The sequence below is a fragment of the Hippopotamus amphibius genome, chromosome 7 (assembly GCF_030028045.1).
Source record: "Hippopotamus amphibius kiboko isolate mHipAmp2 chromosome 7, mHipAmp2.hap2, whole genome shotgun sequence".
In the NCBI taxonomy this organism is placed as follows: Eukaryota; Metazoa; Chordata; class Mammalia; order Artiodactyla; family Hippopotamidae; genus Hippopotamus; species Hippopotamus amphibius.
The window spans coordinates 27642516-27657222 of NC_080192.1; the positions used below are offsets into that span (position 1 = coordinate 27642516).

Sequence of the window (14707 nt, forward strand, 5' to 3'; positions counted from 1 at the left end):
AGCAACTTCCCACTAGCTATCTAGTTTACAGTTGGTAGTGTATATATGTCAATGCTACTCTCTTACTTCGTCCCAGCTTCCCCTTCGCCCCCCACCGCCCCCAACCCCGTATCCTCCAGTCCATTCTCTGCATCTGCATCCTTGTTCTTGCCCTGTCACTGGGTTCATCAGTACTGGTTTTTCAGGGTGTATTTTTTTAACTCTTAATTTATCCTTTTTTTCTTGAATGTATTTACTCTAAAATGGTATAGGCATTATCACTTAAGGGATTTTGGCCTGCTTCCACCCTTGTGCAGCTTTGTTTATTTATTTTTATTTTATTTTGGCTGTGCTGGGTCTTCTTTGTGGCATGCAGGCTTCTCTAGTTGTGGTGCGTGGGCTTTAGAGCATGTGAGCTCAGTAGTTGGGGTGTGCAGGCTCTTTAGTTGTGGCATGTGGGCTCTAGAGAGCGGGGGCTCAGTAGTTGTGATGTGCAGACTTCTCTCTAGTTGTGGCATGGCATGTGGGATCTTAGTTCTCTGATCAAGGATGGAACCTGCATCCCCTGCATTGGAAGGTGGATTCTAAACCACTGGACCACCAGCGAAGTCCTGTGCAGCTTTGATTTGAGATTCATTTCTTTATTAAAGATCCGGGTTTTATCAAGAATTGTACAGCAATGAATGACAAAATTGTTTATAATATATAATGTCTCCTTTTTCATCCCTTTAGTAAATCTTCAGTTCAGAACAACAGTTTTATTTATTTATTTAAAAATTTGTTATTGGCGTGTAGTCAGCCCACAATGCTGTGTCAGTTCCAGATGTACAGCAAAGCGAATCAGCCATACACATCCACTCTTTTCTAGACTCCTTTCCCATACAGGCCACTGCAGAGTATTGAGTAGAGCCCTCAGGGCTACACAGTAGGTCTTCACTAGCCATTTATTCCATATATAGTAGTGTGTACATGTCAATCCCAATCTTTCAATTTATTCCCTGCCCCTTACCCCACCCCCATGCCCTGGTAAACGTAAGTTTGTTTTCTACATCCAGAGTAACAGTTATCTGTAATTTGGAGGTTCTTCACTCTTGTCTGCACATCAGAATCACCTGGGGAAATATAAGAAATTATCAGTATCAAGGCCTCACCCGCAACTCAGTTATGTCATAATCTCTGGCATAGACCTGGGCATTGGTGTATTTAAATGTTTCTCCTGTGATTGTACTGTGCAGTTGAGATTGAAAACTGCTGCTTTTTAAAGTGTTACTTTTTGGCAAATGATTCCTGAACTTCCCTGAAACTAAATATCATCTGATTTTTGTTATGACAACATGAATTTCTGGGCTTCAGCTCAAATGTATTAAATCTAAACTTCTAGGGGAGAATTCTGATTATTTCTGTGTTAGTAATGATACTGGGAGATTTTTATCCAGCAAGTTCAGGAACTAGATGTAGGTAATGCCTGTTTGTAAGAGATCAAGCACTTAGTTGCTTGAAATATTAATTTACTTTGAAGGCCACTTTGCTTTCACATATCAGGGTTGGATTTGCTTCTTGTGAGAAGGAGAGGGTTTGTGTAGTTATTACAGTGCTAATTCACTGCATTTTAAGAAGAATAAACAAAATGGAGAGATGTCAGGGTGCTGGCTAAGGAGAAGAATAAAATAAATGCCTTCTTTTTAACTGTTACTGATTCCTGTTTTAGTTAGATGGAAGTATGTTTTACTTCAGAAATCCACTTCAGTTTTCTTTATTGAAGATAGGATATATTTTGACAGCAGCAGATTGTTTCATAGCATAAGAAAATAGTGAGTATCCACTCTTCTGATAGAACTTTATTTTTTCATTGACAACTGTGAGTTTTTATGGAGAAATATGCAAGTACAGAGCATATAAGTGTATATATGACACAAGGGCTATAGATTCTTAATATTTTCAGATTTAATGTGAATAGGTATGATTTTTTTTTTATTTTTTTATTTTTTATTTTTTATTTTTTTTGGGGGTACACCAGGTTCAATCATCTGTTTTTATACACATATCCCCATATTCCCTCCCTTCCTTGACTCCCCCCCCTCGAGTCCCCCCCCACCCTCCCCGCCCCAGTCCTCTAAGGCATCTTCCATCCTCGAGTTGGACTCCCTTTGTTATACAACAACTTCCCACTGACTGTTTTACAGTTGGTAGTATATATATGTCTGTGCTACTCTCTCACTTTGTCTCAGTTTCCCCTTCACCCCCCGCCCCCTCCCAAACCTCGAGTTCTCCAGTCCATTCTCTGTATCTGCATTCTTGTAATAGGTATGATTGAAAGCAGTTGTATAGAATGCTTGTTATGAATTTTAAGTTTTGCTGAGATTTGATTTAATGTGTTATGAGGCTGGGGTGTAGAAGTACTCTTAGTGTGTAAGCCTTGCCAAGTATCTTGCATCCTTATCTCCATGCCACTCTTTATCTGTACTCCCAGCACTTGTGCAGTAATTCTTCTAAAATTAATACAAACTTAAAAAAAAAAAAGATCTACCCTTAGCCAATCCCACAAGAGAAACCAGCTGTTATTTTTGGTAGTATTAGAGAAAATAAGGAATTTGAGAAAGTGATAGTTCTTAGCTCCAAGACAAATTTCTTCTTTAGTTTTAGCTAGGTGGAAATTTTAAAGTTAATGAATGAGAATTACCTAATATTTTAAGAAAATATTCTTTCCTCTATTTTATTTAGAAATTGTGTGCCGGTTTGAGGACTTGAGAATGCTTTGTGCTCTCTATTCAGTACCCAAATGTAAGAAGTCAGTTGCGGTTGTTCATGATTATGGAAAAACAAGAAGAATCACTGTGGGATTTTAAAAAACTACAGTGAAATAGGTCTGAGTGTGCCTTATGTGTCTTAATTTTTAAGTTTTTTAGTATTATTAAGTTCCTCAAGTGATTACAACAGTTATATCTGAACAAGAACCTCAGGTTCAGTGGGTTTTGTTTTTTTTAAGAGTGCAAAAACTGAAACCTGTGATGTTTAATTATAATCTTACACGAGTCATCATAATTTATGTGATTAAAATTCAGTTGGATCTTAAGTTCCTCTAAAGTATTATGAAAATTAATATTTTTTTATATTGGTGAAAAATAACACATTGGAAAGTAGGTGTTAGTAGTAATGGTGGTGCTTTTAGGTATGTTTATACGTTATATGTGTACTTTTAAAAAAATATTTATTTACTTGGTTGCACAGGGTCTTGGTTGTGGCTGGCAGGCTCCTTAGTTGGGGCTTGCTGGCTTCTTAGTTGTGGCAGGCAGGCTCCTTAGTTGTGGCATGAGAGCTCTTAGTTGCAGCATGCATGTGGAATCTAGCTCCTTGACCAGGGATCAAACCTGGTCCCCTGCATTGGCAGCGTGAAATTTTAACCACTGTGTCACCAGGGAAGTTCTCAAACGTACTTTTTTTTCCCTTTTCTAAAGTTACATAACAAACTTCTGGAGACAGAGCGCCAACTAGGAGAAGCTCATGGTAGGCTGAAGGAACAGAGACAGCTTTCAAGTGAAAAGTTGTTGGATAAAGAACAACAAGTGGCTGATCTACAATTCAGACTTTCTCGTTTAGAAGAAGAGGTAAGCTCACATTTCAAATGAGTTTACATTGGTACATTTATTGATAGATTTGAGGAATCTTAAATATTGTGTTTAATATTTTCATGGTTCAGAACTTTAATTGGAATTTTTTAAACTTTAAGTTGGGACTTTTATTTCTCCCCAATAAAAACGTCCTATTTATTAACTACACTGTCATTTTGTTGTAATTATATTTCCTAAAGTTCTCAACAAAAATGTACAAAGAAGGCTATTCTTCAGTTTTAGGCAGGATAAATTCTCAGGGTGAGCCTGTCAGGCTGCTCAAGGAGAGTCTTCCTACCCAGGAAGGACTATTCCCTAATGAAACTGAAAAGTGAACAGTTGCTGAGGGCATTAATGACCTGTGTTTGGTGCACATAAACTTTGAGTTTGCATTTAAGGATTTTTTTTCTTTTAGAAATTAAACATAAGATTATATGCTATCCTAATTTAAGTTGTGGTTGCCAAAAATGGTAACTGTTATTTGATTAAAGTAAAAGTTATCATTAAAAACTGTCTTTTATTAGAATTGAACAAACACTGAGAGTTAGAATCTATAGCTTCAGCAAAACATTTTCTTCTAGACCCCAAATCTTAGTGTGGTAGATCATGCTATTATTTCCCAATAAGTGATAATTATGATTGTTGTGGAAAAAAGTGAAACAAATATTGATACTGTTATTCAGATTATTGTTACAGAAATCTGTATATAATTAATTCCTTGATCATATTAGTATATAAAAATAACAAAATAATGCCAACCTGGAGAAAGAATTTTATGCTTTTTAGGATGAAAATCTATTCTTAAGGAATAATTTCTTCATCTTGAGATTACGATTCTATAAGTAATGAAATATTGCTTTTAAAGTTGATTTTTTTGTTGTTTGAATTTAATTTTCTCTTCAGACTTGAGAATTGTGAGATTTGAAGTAATACCAGATATTTGTATGATAGCATTATGTCTTTAATTGTCAACTAACAGTCTACATTTTTTTCAAGTTGAAGGAAAAAGTAGCAAATTCCACAGAATTGCAGCATCAGTTAGATAAAACAAAGCAACAACATCAAGAACAACAAGCTCTTCAGCAAAGCACTACAGCAAAACTTCGTGAAGCTCAGGTAAATAGTATTTGAATTTTTAGCCTTTTAAACAAAAATTAACCCAATCATTATCCTTTTGTTGTGAAACTAGATAATGCGACGTACTTGATTATGAAGAGTTTTGATAATTTTCAGTCACTGGATAATCGGAATATCCTTTTATTTTGATTGCTAAGTTGAAAATTTTTTTTAAATATTAAAAAATATTTATTATGAATAGATTTATTACTTATAAATTTATTATATAAAATTTAAAATGTATTAAATGTCTCTTAAAGAAATTTACTAAATTTATTTAAATAAAATATATTTATTTAAATTGTTATTTATACATAATAAATTATTGTTTATTAAAAATACCTCACTTGAAAAATTTAAAAATGCAAATAAAATTTCTTAGTTTAGTTTAGCTCAGTAAAAGATAACATTTTATATTTCTTACAATAGAACTTATTGGTCATGCCTTTCCCTGTTTCAGAACTATCATATGAACATCGGAATTGTAGGTAGAAAATGTGACTGAGTTAAATTTGTACAGAATCTATCATATAGCTCAGAAAATTGAAAGAAGTTAAATTTCTGTTTTGTTACGGTGAGGGGAAGACAGTACCCAAATGTTTGAAATGAGTTTGACTTTGACATTCATGTGTTCCTTCAGTCTTTCATTACTTCATTGAATATTATTGAGCACTGTGTGTCAGGCACTGTGGTAAGCACTGAAATTAGAGAGCTGAGTAAGACACAGTGCCTGCCTTCTAGGAAATGGAAATCTAATGATATGCAAACAGAAACAATGTTGGAGTTGAAAAGAGGCAGTAAGTAATAATGCCTTTCTTTCCCTTCTGAGTGTGTATAGTGGCGTGGGAGTCAGGTGGATAGAGATCCAAATATTGTATTCATTTATTCTTTCATTCATTCAGTCAACAGTTATATATTAATGTCTACTCTTAGCCAAGGAAGTGATTTTGTGGATATGGCAGCAAAGAAAACAGACAAAAATGTCTGCTCTCATGGAGCTTAGTGAGGAAGACAAACACTAGCCAAGGTAAATAGGCAAAATATATTGTGTGTTGGATGGTGGTAAGTATTTTGGAGATGAAAAAAGAGAGTAGGAAGTACCTGGGGAGCTGGAGGTGGGACTGCAATGTTAGGTAGGGTTGCCAGGGAAGGCCTCTTTGAGAAGATGAAAGATCTAAAGGAAGGGAAGGTGTGAGCCATATGGATATCAGAGAGAAGAGCATCAGTACATTAAAAGGCCCCGAGGCAGGAGCATATCTTAGGAACGTCAAGAAGCCAGTGAGTGAAGTGGCGTGAGTGATAAGAGGGTTAAAAGGGGCACAGCCATAAGATCACAGGATCAGAACATGTTGAGCTTCATAGGTAATTTTAAGGATTTTGCTGTGAGTGAGACGAAAACCATTGGAAGGTTCTGAGCAGTGGAATAGCATGATTGGACTTACAGTTTTGCAGGATTACTCTGGCTACTGTATTGAGAGTAGACCATAGGGGCACATGAGTAGAAACAAAGAAATTAGCTAAGAGACTACTATAGTAATTAAGACAAGAAATGATATGGCTTGGATCAGAGTGGAAACAGTGCAGGTAGTGAAAAATGGTCAGCTTCTAGATATACTTTAAAGGTAAAGCTGATGGATTTGCTGATATTTATTTAATTTTTTTTGGCTGCGTTAGGTCTTAGTTGCAGCATGTGGGATCTTTGTTGCGACATTCGGGTTTCTCTCTAGTTGTGTTGCATGGGCTCCAGAGTGCGTGGGCCCTGTAGTTGTAGCACATGGGCTCTCTAAGAGTGGCTTGCCTCCTCAGTAGTTGTGGTGCACGAGCTTAGCTGCCCCACGGCATGTGGGATCCTAATTCCTCCACCAGGGATTGAACCCGCGTCCCCTGCATTGGAAGACATATTCTTCCAATGGAAGAATCACTGGATCACCAAGAAAGTCTCAGATTTACTGATGGATTGATATGGGGCAGAGACGTCAGAGACGTCAAGGATGATTCCAAGGATTTTGGCTTGAGTAGTTGGAAGGATGGAGGTCAAGCAAGATGAAGACTGGGAATCCTATTGGATTTGGCAACATGAGGTCATTGATGACATTGATGAGAGCAATTTGTGACGAGAAGGAGGGGCAAATGGGGTTATTAGAATAAATGTGACCAGCCAGGGAGACTGTAATGAGAAAAATAGACAACTGGTAACACAAGACTTCTGGGAAACACTAACATTTAAGGGATGGATGAGTAGAGGAAGAACAGCTCAAAGAAGCTATAAGGAGACCTTGCAGAGTGAAAGCCAAAGGACTAGGAAGAGTCAAAAGTTGGGAGTAATCAGCAACTTCAAATGTGGGTGTATGGTGAGGACACCCAGTGTTATAAATGAAAAATATTCATTAGATTAAGCAGTTAAGAATTAGCGACTGTGTTAAACATAATTTCAATAAAGGGATAGATATGAATGCCTGATTTTTGATTGATGAGTAAATGGGAGATGAGGGAGTTAGGAAAGTAAATACGCATTACTTTTGAAATTAAAATGTGAACTGTATAAAGATTGGGCAGAAACTGGAGTGGGATTTGGTCTAGAAAGTGTTTTTGAGAGCCAGAGATACCTGAATATGTTTATAATGTAGGACAAAGGGAGTTGTAGAGAGGGAATAATTGAGGATATTGGAGAAGGGGAGGTGACTGAAGGAATAAAGTGTTCATAAGCTATGATGTCACTGATAAAATGATACAGTGGGTGTTGGTAAATTCAAACTTATCCTGTGAAGGATATCTTTTGAGGAAAAGAGGTGTGTGTGTGTATTTAATTTATTTAATTTATTTTTATTGAAGTATAGTTGATTTACAGTGTTAGTTTCAGGTGTACAGCAAAGTGATTCAGTTATACATAAATACATATATATGTGTATATATATATATATTCTTTTTCAGATTCTTTTCCTTTATAGGTTATAATAAAATATTGACTATAGTTCCCTGTGCTATATAGTAAGCCTTTGTTGTTTATATATTTTACATATAGTAGTATGTAAATATATTTTAAATTATATATGTATATATATAATTTTATAGCTAAGAGGAAGAAAAATCATGGTAGATCATTCCTGAAGATATCCCCCCACTACCCCATTAAATTGGAATAGTAATAGCTAAATGTCAGATGGACAGAGATTATGAATTTGGAGATTAAGATTAAGCTTTTAAGTGGTTATTTAGGGGAATATTTGAGGATGAGAACCCCACTCAAGTGACAGGAGTGAAAAGATGATTCTGAGTATATAATAGAGGTTGGAGTCTAGAAATTTGTGGTGGCACCAATCTACAGAGGTTTGTGATTTTGCTCTAAGAGTGCTTAAAAATGTAGGTGTGGAGAAAGCAGAATGCAACATTGATCTAGGATTGGGCTTTTTTGGAGTGGCTGTATTGGAAATTTGGGGGTAAAAGGAAATAGAGAATGTACATGAAAGAATAGTTAAGGTTAGTTAATGTCCGTATATGAGGTTCAGGAAGAAAAGCTAGGTGTTTGCCAGATAAGCTAGAAGAAAATTGAGGTTAATGTTTCTTTGACATTGTAGAGCAGAAATGAGGTCATGAAATTGGAAGACAGTAAGGAAGTTGTGGTTCCAGAGTAGGATAATTGACATTTTCTAAAATCTATAACAATTTCAGGTGATTGCAAGATCTTGCATGTGAGTGATTGAATAGAATGAGTAAAGGTCCAGGAATTAAGATGATAATAAATGTTGAGGCTGTACTCTTAATTCTCTGTGTATTTTGTATTTCCCAGGAAATTGGCAGAAATTGGGATTGAGAGAAAGACTAAATCAGGTCTCAAGTCTTCAATGAATGAGGTAGGGATTTGTAGATGATAGCAACACAGCATAGAGGGTAGAATAAATGAATACATAATTCCCAAAGCGGCATAAATTTTTTACTTGAGGGAGAGAGTAATGGTGAAAAAAATCTAGAAAAAAATCAACCTCTCCTGCTTGCTCAACAGAACAGTCCTTACATATCACAGAGGGCTGATGGGGAATCAGCACCTGTGCAGGGAGAACCAAATCTCACTTAGACTTGAAAATATAGTGATTGTTCTAGAAAAAGCTTAGGCCTGGAATTGTGGTTCCAGAAGATTAGTGGAATGTGCAGAGAGAGTCTTAGTGGCAGGAACAGAGGATGAGAGCAGAGAGATTAGGTTGCTTTTCATTGTTTCGTGATTGCAGCTTAGAGGGATGAGAAGCATGTTTGAAAGTGACCAATCTCACGTATTTTAATATTGGCACACATTGTTGAGGGTACCAGGTGGTTGCTGGTTTTGTCTCAGCAAGGTGGTGTGGGCTGCTATAAAGTTTGCAAAAGGGCTTGTTAGGGCCTTTGTTCTGGATAGAGGCTTTCTGGCTCTCTTAGAATGATTGAGGCAGAGGCAAAGACTGCAGGTCAGATAGCTCTCAACATTAATTAGTGTTGTTCCCAATGTGGGCTCTTGCATGTGCTGTGTATAACATAAAGGTCCTTGGTGAAGTAAGAAAGGAATCCCTTGATGTAGTGATAGAAGAGTCCTGTTGAGGTATTGAAATGATCTTTTATGAGTATATGTGTGTTAGATTGCAATCACTTATTTTTCTGTTCATACAGCAAACATTTTAGAACATATGTGTCTTAGGTACATCGATGAATGAAACAGACAAAAATCTTCACCTTCTTGGAGCCTACATTCTTGTGAGGGGGCAGAGGGAGGCAGATAAACATGAAAAATAAGTAAACTGTTTAGTGTGTTAGAAGGTGAGTGCTATGGCAAGAAAAAAATATTCAGGAGAGGGAGTATTGGGAAAGGCTGCAATTTTAAATGTAATGGTCAGGATAGGCATGATTGAGAAGGTCGCATTTGAGCAAACATTTGAAGGAGAGGGAATGAGCCATGTGACTTTGTGGGGAAATATTTCAGGCAGAAGAGACAATTAGTGCAAAGGCTCTGAGGTGGGAGTGTGCCTGCTGTGATTAGGAATAAGGAGGAGTCCCATGTGTCTGAAATGAATTAAACAAGAGTGGTAGTAGGTGGTGAGGTCAGAGTGTTAGAGTAAGAATGTGGTTAATTGAAGGCTTTTTTTTTTTTGGTTAAATTCTGGTTTATTATCAGTAACATAGGTTTATATTGTTAGATAGTTCTATTTATTTAATTAAATTTGCCATGTTAAAATGTAATGATCAGTAAAAAAAAATATGTAAGACTAAGAGTCTGAGTCTTAAATTTTATCATCAGTCATTTTGAGGAATAACTTTTTAAGTTCGCTGTCCTTAAGGTAGTAGTTTTTAATTCTTTACAGAATGATTTGGAACAAGTACTACGTCAAATTGGTGATAAGGACCAAAAGATCCAGAACCTTGAAGCCTTATTACAGAAGAGTAAAGAAAATATTTCTTTACTAGAAAAGGAAAGAGAAGATCTTTATGCAAAAATTCAGGCTGGTGAGGGAGAGACTGCTGTTCTTAACCAGTTACAAGAAAAAAACCATACATTACAAGAACAAGTAAGCTTGTCAAGTGTATTCTATTTCTAAAATTTACTTTTATCTCTCTAAATCTTACTAAGTGCTTTACCTAAATGATTATTCTTTTATTTTTAGTACTTTAAAAATTATTATGTATTTCTGACAAATACCATGTCATTTACTTTAGAATTGGGTAGCTATTGCAGTGAAAATAAGTTAACATCATTTGATGAAGGAAATCTCAGTTCACGTCCTGTGATGTAACATTACCTGTGTGACCATGAGCAAATCATTTCACCTTGCTAGCTTTTTGAAAAGTATAGGTAACTCATATTGAAAAGTTATTAATAATATATACTTGGCTCATGGCATTTTGTGATGTTTTGAAAAGAAGTGAATAACAAAATATGTTTATAAACTAAAACCTCTAATCAAGTGTTAGTTGTTACTATATATCAGTTAATATCCAGGCTTAGCAGTTACCTATATTTTGATAATGTATATGTGTTTGGAATACATAGGTAATAATAATTTTGGCAAGTTGCCTTATTCTAACATTAGTATGTTAGTTTAAGTGAAACTTACAAAATTTAACTTAATACATTTTGAAACTGTAAAGAATTTATAGTCATTTTTTGGGAAGAAGTGTCCATAAGAGAATTATAATTATCTAAATGAGAAAGTATTAAAGTATAAATAGGTCACATCATTTTTCTGATTTGGATATTAGAATATAACACAATTTTTCCCCAAAATTTCAAAGTTAACCTTTGTTACCAGTTTTTATGAAGAATTATTTAGATTAGTTTTTAGTTGAAAGTTACATGCAACTTGATGTTGCTTATTATACATACATGATCCGAAAAGCATATACAATTTTGAAAAAAGTATAAATAAAAGTAAATCTATGTACTTCTGCTTCTGGCACTGTTGGAGTAACTGATACCTATTTAGTCCTCCTACCATAAACAACAAGAAAAGTAGAAAAAACTGTGTAAAATCACTGTTTTCAGACAATGTACAGCAAGCAGTACAGGGTTTTCATCCCTGAGAGAAGAGAAGCAAGCAAAGTGAGCCTTTTGACCACTCCAGCTTTTGACCCAGAGGCATTTTTCAGACTGGTGTGCAGGTCGGGGGAATCCAAGGAAAGCACAGTGGTCTCATGAACTAAGGCATGAGAGATTTGAAGTTCACGGAGGTTGAACTCAATCACAGAGCAGAATGTCAGAGAGTAGTGAACAACGTAGAGAAAGAGCTCCAGAAATCTGCCTAGGGATACACGTGAGCCTTTAGCTGAATGCTAAGCTTTACACTCATAAGGAGAGATTTCATGAGGCCAGGCAGTGAATAATTATTAGGAGCTGCAGCTGAAAAATGATCAGAATTCACAGAGCTGGGAAATGTTCAAGTTCTAGCCAGTCAGAGTAGAAAGATATGATTGAACACTTGGGGGCATTCAGTAGAAACCCCAGAAATGTCATACCTTAGGAGTAAAGCTAAACTAGCCGTAGACTAAAAGCATACACCTGACCTAACAAGTATAGGAACAAGCCTGGAAAGGATCCAGCTGAAGCACAAGCATATTAACTGCCTGCTGGAGCAAAATTCGGCATTCTTTGGAAGAGGATAGCAAAATCCAGACTTGTCACAACAAGTATAAAAAAATTACTAGACACACAAAGAAGTGGAAAACATGTGAACTATAAGCAGGAGAAAATAATTCAATGGCGATAGAACCTGAAATGAGGGAGGATAGTCATCAGACAAGTACTTTAACACAGCTTTTAAAATATACTTACGGATATAAAGAAAAAATATAATAATGAAAATAGAAGTGGAAACAATAAAAAAATAGAACTTCTATAGATTAAAAAAATCTGAAATGAAAATTTCACTGGATGAATATAATAGATTAAGCAAATGGAAAACAGTATCAGTGGCCATTAAGACAACATAATTGAAAATGTCCACAATGAAGCACAGAGGAAAAAAAAGCTGGAAAGAAAAAAAAAGAATGAACAGTCCCTTAGTGACCTGTGAGACAGTATCATGTAATCTAGCATACATATAATTAGTGTCAAAGAAGAGTGGGGAGGAGGAAAATATTTGTACAAATAATGACTAAAAAATTATAAATTTGATTAAAAATATGAAATCACATATTCAAGAAACTCAATAAATTCCAACCACAGTACCCCAAAGAAACATCAGATGAAACTGGATTTCATATAAATTAAAAATGAATGCGGGCTTCCTAGGTGGCGCAGTGGTTAAGAATCTGCCTGCCAATGCAGAGGTCACGGGTTCGATCCCAGCTCCAGGAAGATCCCACATGCCGCGGAGCAACTAAGCCCGTGTGCCAAAAAAAAAAAAAAAAAAAAAAATGAATGCTCTTCAGAAGACACCATTACAAAAATAAAAGCCAAGACACAGACTGGGAGAAAATATATGTAGTACATATATCTGGCAGTTCAGAAACATCCAGACTATGGAAGGAACTCTTATCACGCAGTCAGATCAGTGACTGTCTGGGGCCCTAGATGAGCAGTGGGCACTGAGTGCACAGGAGCATGAGAAAACTTTTGGTGGTAATCGGAGTGTTCTCTCACATGATTGTGGTGATGGTTCAGTGAATGTATATATTTATCAGCTCTCCTCAAACTGTACAGTTGAATTGGGTGGATTTTATTTCACCTAAATTATAGTTCAGTAGAGTTGGTTTTAAAAAGAATAGGAATCTCTGAATTTGATGTTCTTATGATTGTGAGAGATTATGTTTACTTTTTGGAAAGATGTGAATATTCTTGAAAAAAAAGTTGAGATAATCTATCATAGAGCATGCTAACATTCTCGTGGTGCTTAAATTTGGGTTTTTTAGTTCTTGTTATATCATTTGTGACCTTTATAATTAGAGTCTTGCTTACATGGTAGGTAACTCAACTAACAGAGAAGCTGAAGAATCAGTCAGAAAGCCATAAACAAGCCCAGGAGAATTTGCATGACCAGGTGCAAGAGCAGAAGGCACATCTTAGAGCTGCACAAGACCGCGTCCTTTCCCTAGAATCCAGTATCAATGAATTACACAGTCAATTAAATGAAAGCAAGGAGAAAGTCACCCAGCTTGATATACAGGTAATATTGAATTATGCAACTTAATATGAGTTTGTATGAATAAAACACCAATTTTAGGTCATCACATATTTTAAATTCTGTTTCTCTCTCCCTGTCCACCCCCTGCCTGCCTTATTAATGGAAAAAAAATTAGAAATAAGAGTTAACTAGCGGTTGTATTTAGACAGTTTGTTGAGCTTTCCTGTTTGCCTTTCTCCCTCCCTCCCACCACCCCCCCTTCTCTTTCTCTCTCTGCAATCTGCTGTTCCTGAAACCACCAGATCTTTCCACTTTTTTTTTTCATGAAACCCTTATTACTGTTTTTCAAGTTCAGACTCGTTTGATGTACCATTAGTTTTCTGTTACATATATTTGAATTATTTTGAATTTGATTTTTAAATTTTACTTTAAAGGTTTGATTAAAAAAAAATTTAGGGAATTCCCTGATGGTCCATTGGTTAGGACTTGGTGTTTTCAGTGCTGGAGGCCTGGGTTCAATCCCTGGTTGGGGAACTAAGACCCCGCAAGCTGCGGGCGGCCAAAAAACCCACAAAAAACCCCCAAACCAAAAAACAACTTTATATGGTACCATTATGTATTTTAATATGTTTTCTTTTAGAGGCCAGTATGGAAGCCTTGCTCAGTGCATCAGTCACAGAGTGGGAATTAACACATTTCTTCCTTCATTCTCGTTGTTGGTGTTTTATTCTGTGCTGCAGTAGGGAAAGTTATAGAAACATTTCTAAGCCTTAATTTTCTTTCTTTTAGGAGAATAATTCCATTGAAAATCAGAAATAATATAATAAAATAACAAGTATACTATTAGAATTTGGAAAAAGAGGATACATGTTTCTTTTTTTTTTTTAAATAGAATCTTTTTATCATTTATTGAAGCATTATTAGGAGTGTTGTCCCCTACTCATTCCTGTTTGGGGATTATCACATACTTATTTTTTAATGTCTAAATCTTTATGTTTTTTGCCAAAAGATTTAATTTTTAAAATTATTTAGTGACAAAAGTAATGTACACTCAAGCAAGGGAAACTCAAGAACTAAATACAAATTAAATGATTTGTAAATTTTGTTACAGATTAAAGCCAAAACTGAGTTATTGCTATCAGCAGAAGCAGCAAAAACTGCTCAAAGAGCAGATCTTCAAAATCATTTGGACACAGCCCAAAATGCATTACAAGATAAACAGCAGGTAGGAGAACCTGATGCAGTTTCTTAACCTAATGTTTTGGTAGATAAATTAACTGGAAATGTGTAAAAATGATACTTAGTTTTATATAATTATGATTGACTTGTTTATTCTCCTTGATTTCTCCCTGAGTTCAGAACCAGTTGAGTGGTAGATGCAAGAGTCAGACAGATGGAGATAAAAATAACATCTTTGGGAATTCC

The 14707-nt window shown here is 35.7% G+C and overlaps 1 protein-coding gene across 8 annotated transcripts in view; it reads left to right on the forward strand.

The window, feature by feature from the left end:
• Nucleotides 1–14707, forward strand: part of EEA1 (early endosome antigen 1) — a 119803-nt gene that overhangs the window by 71395 nt on the left and 33701 nt on the right. For all 8 annotated transcript variants that reach the window (XR_009054574.1, XR_009054573.1, XR_009054575.1 and 5 more), the window contains 5 exons: nt 3435–3584; nt 4584–4703; nt 10028–10231; nt 13124–13324; nt 14394–14507. Coding sequence is in view for 5 of the 8 variants with exons in the window: in XM_057740564.1 (XP_057596547.1) it covers nt 3435–3584; nt 4584–4703; nt 10028–10231; nt 13124–13324; nt 14394–14507 (789 nt within the window). In the remaining 3 variants the exon portion in view is untranslated. The remainder of the gene's footprint in view (nt 1–3434; nt 3585–4583; nt 4704–10027; nt 10232–13123; nt 13325–14393; nt 14508–14707) is intronic.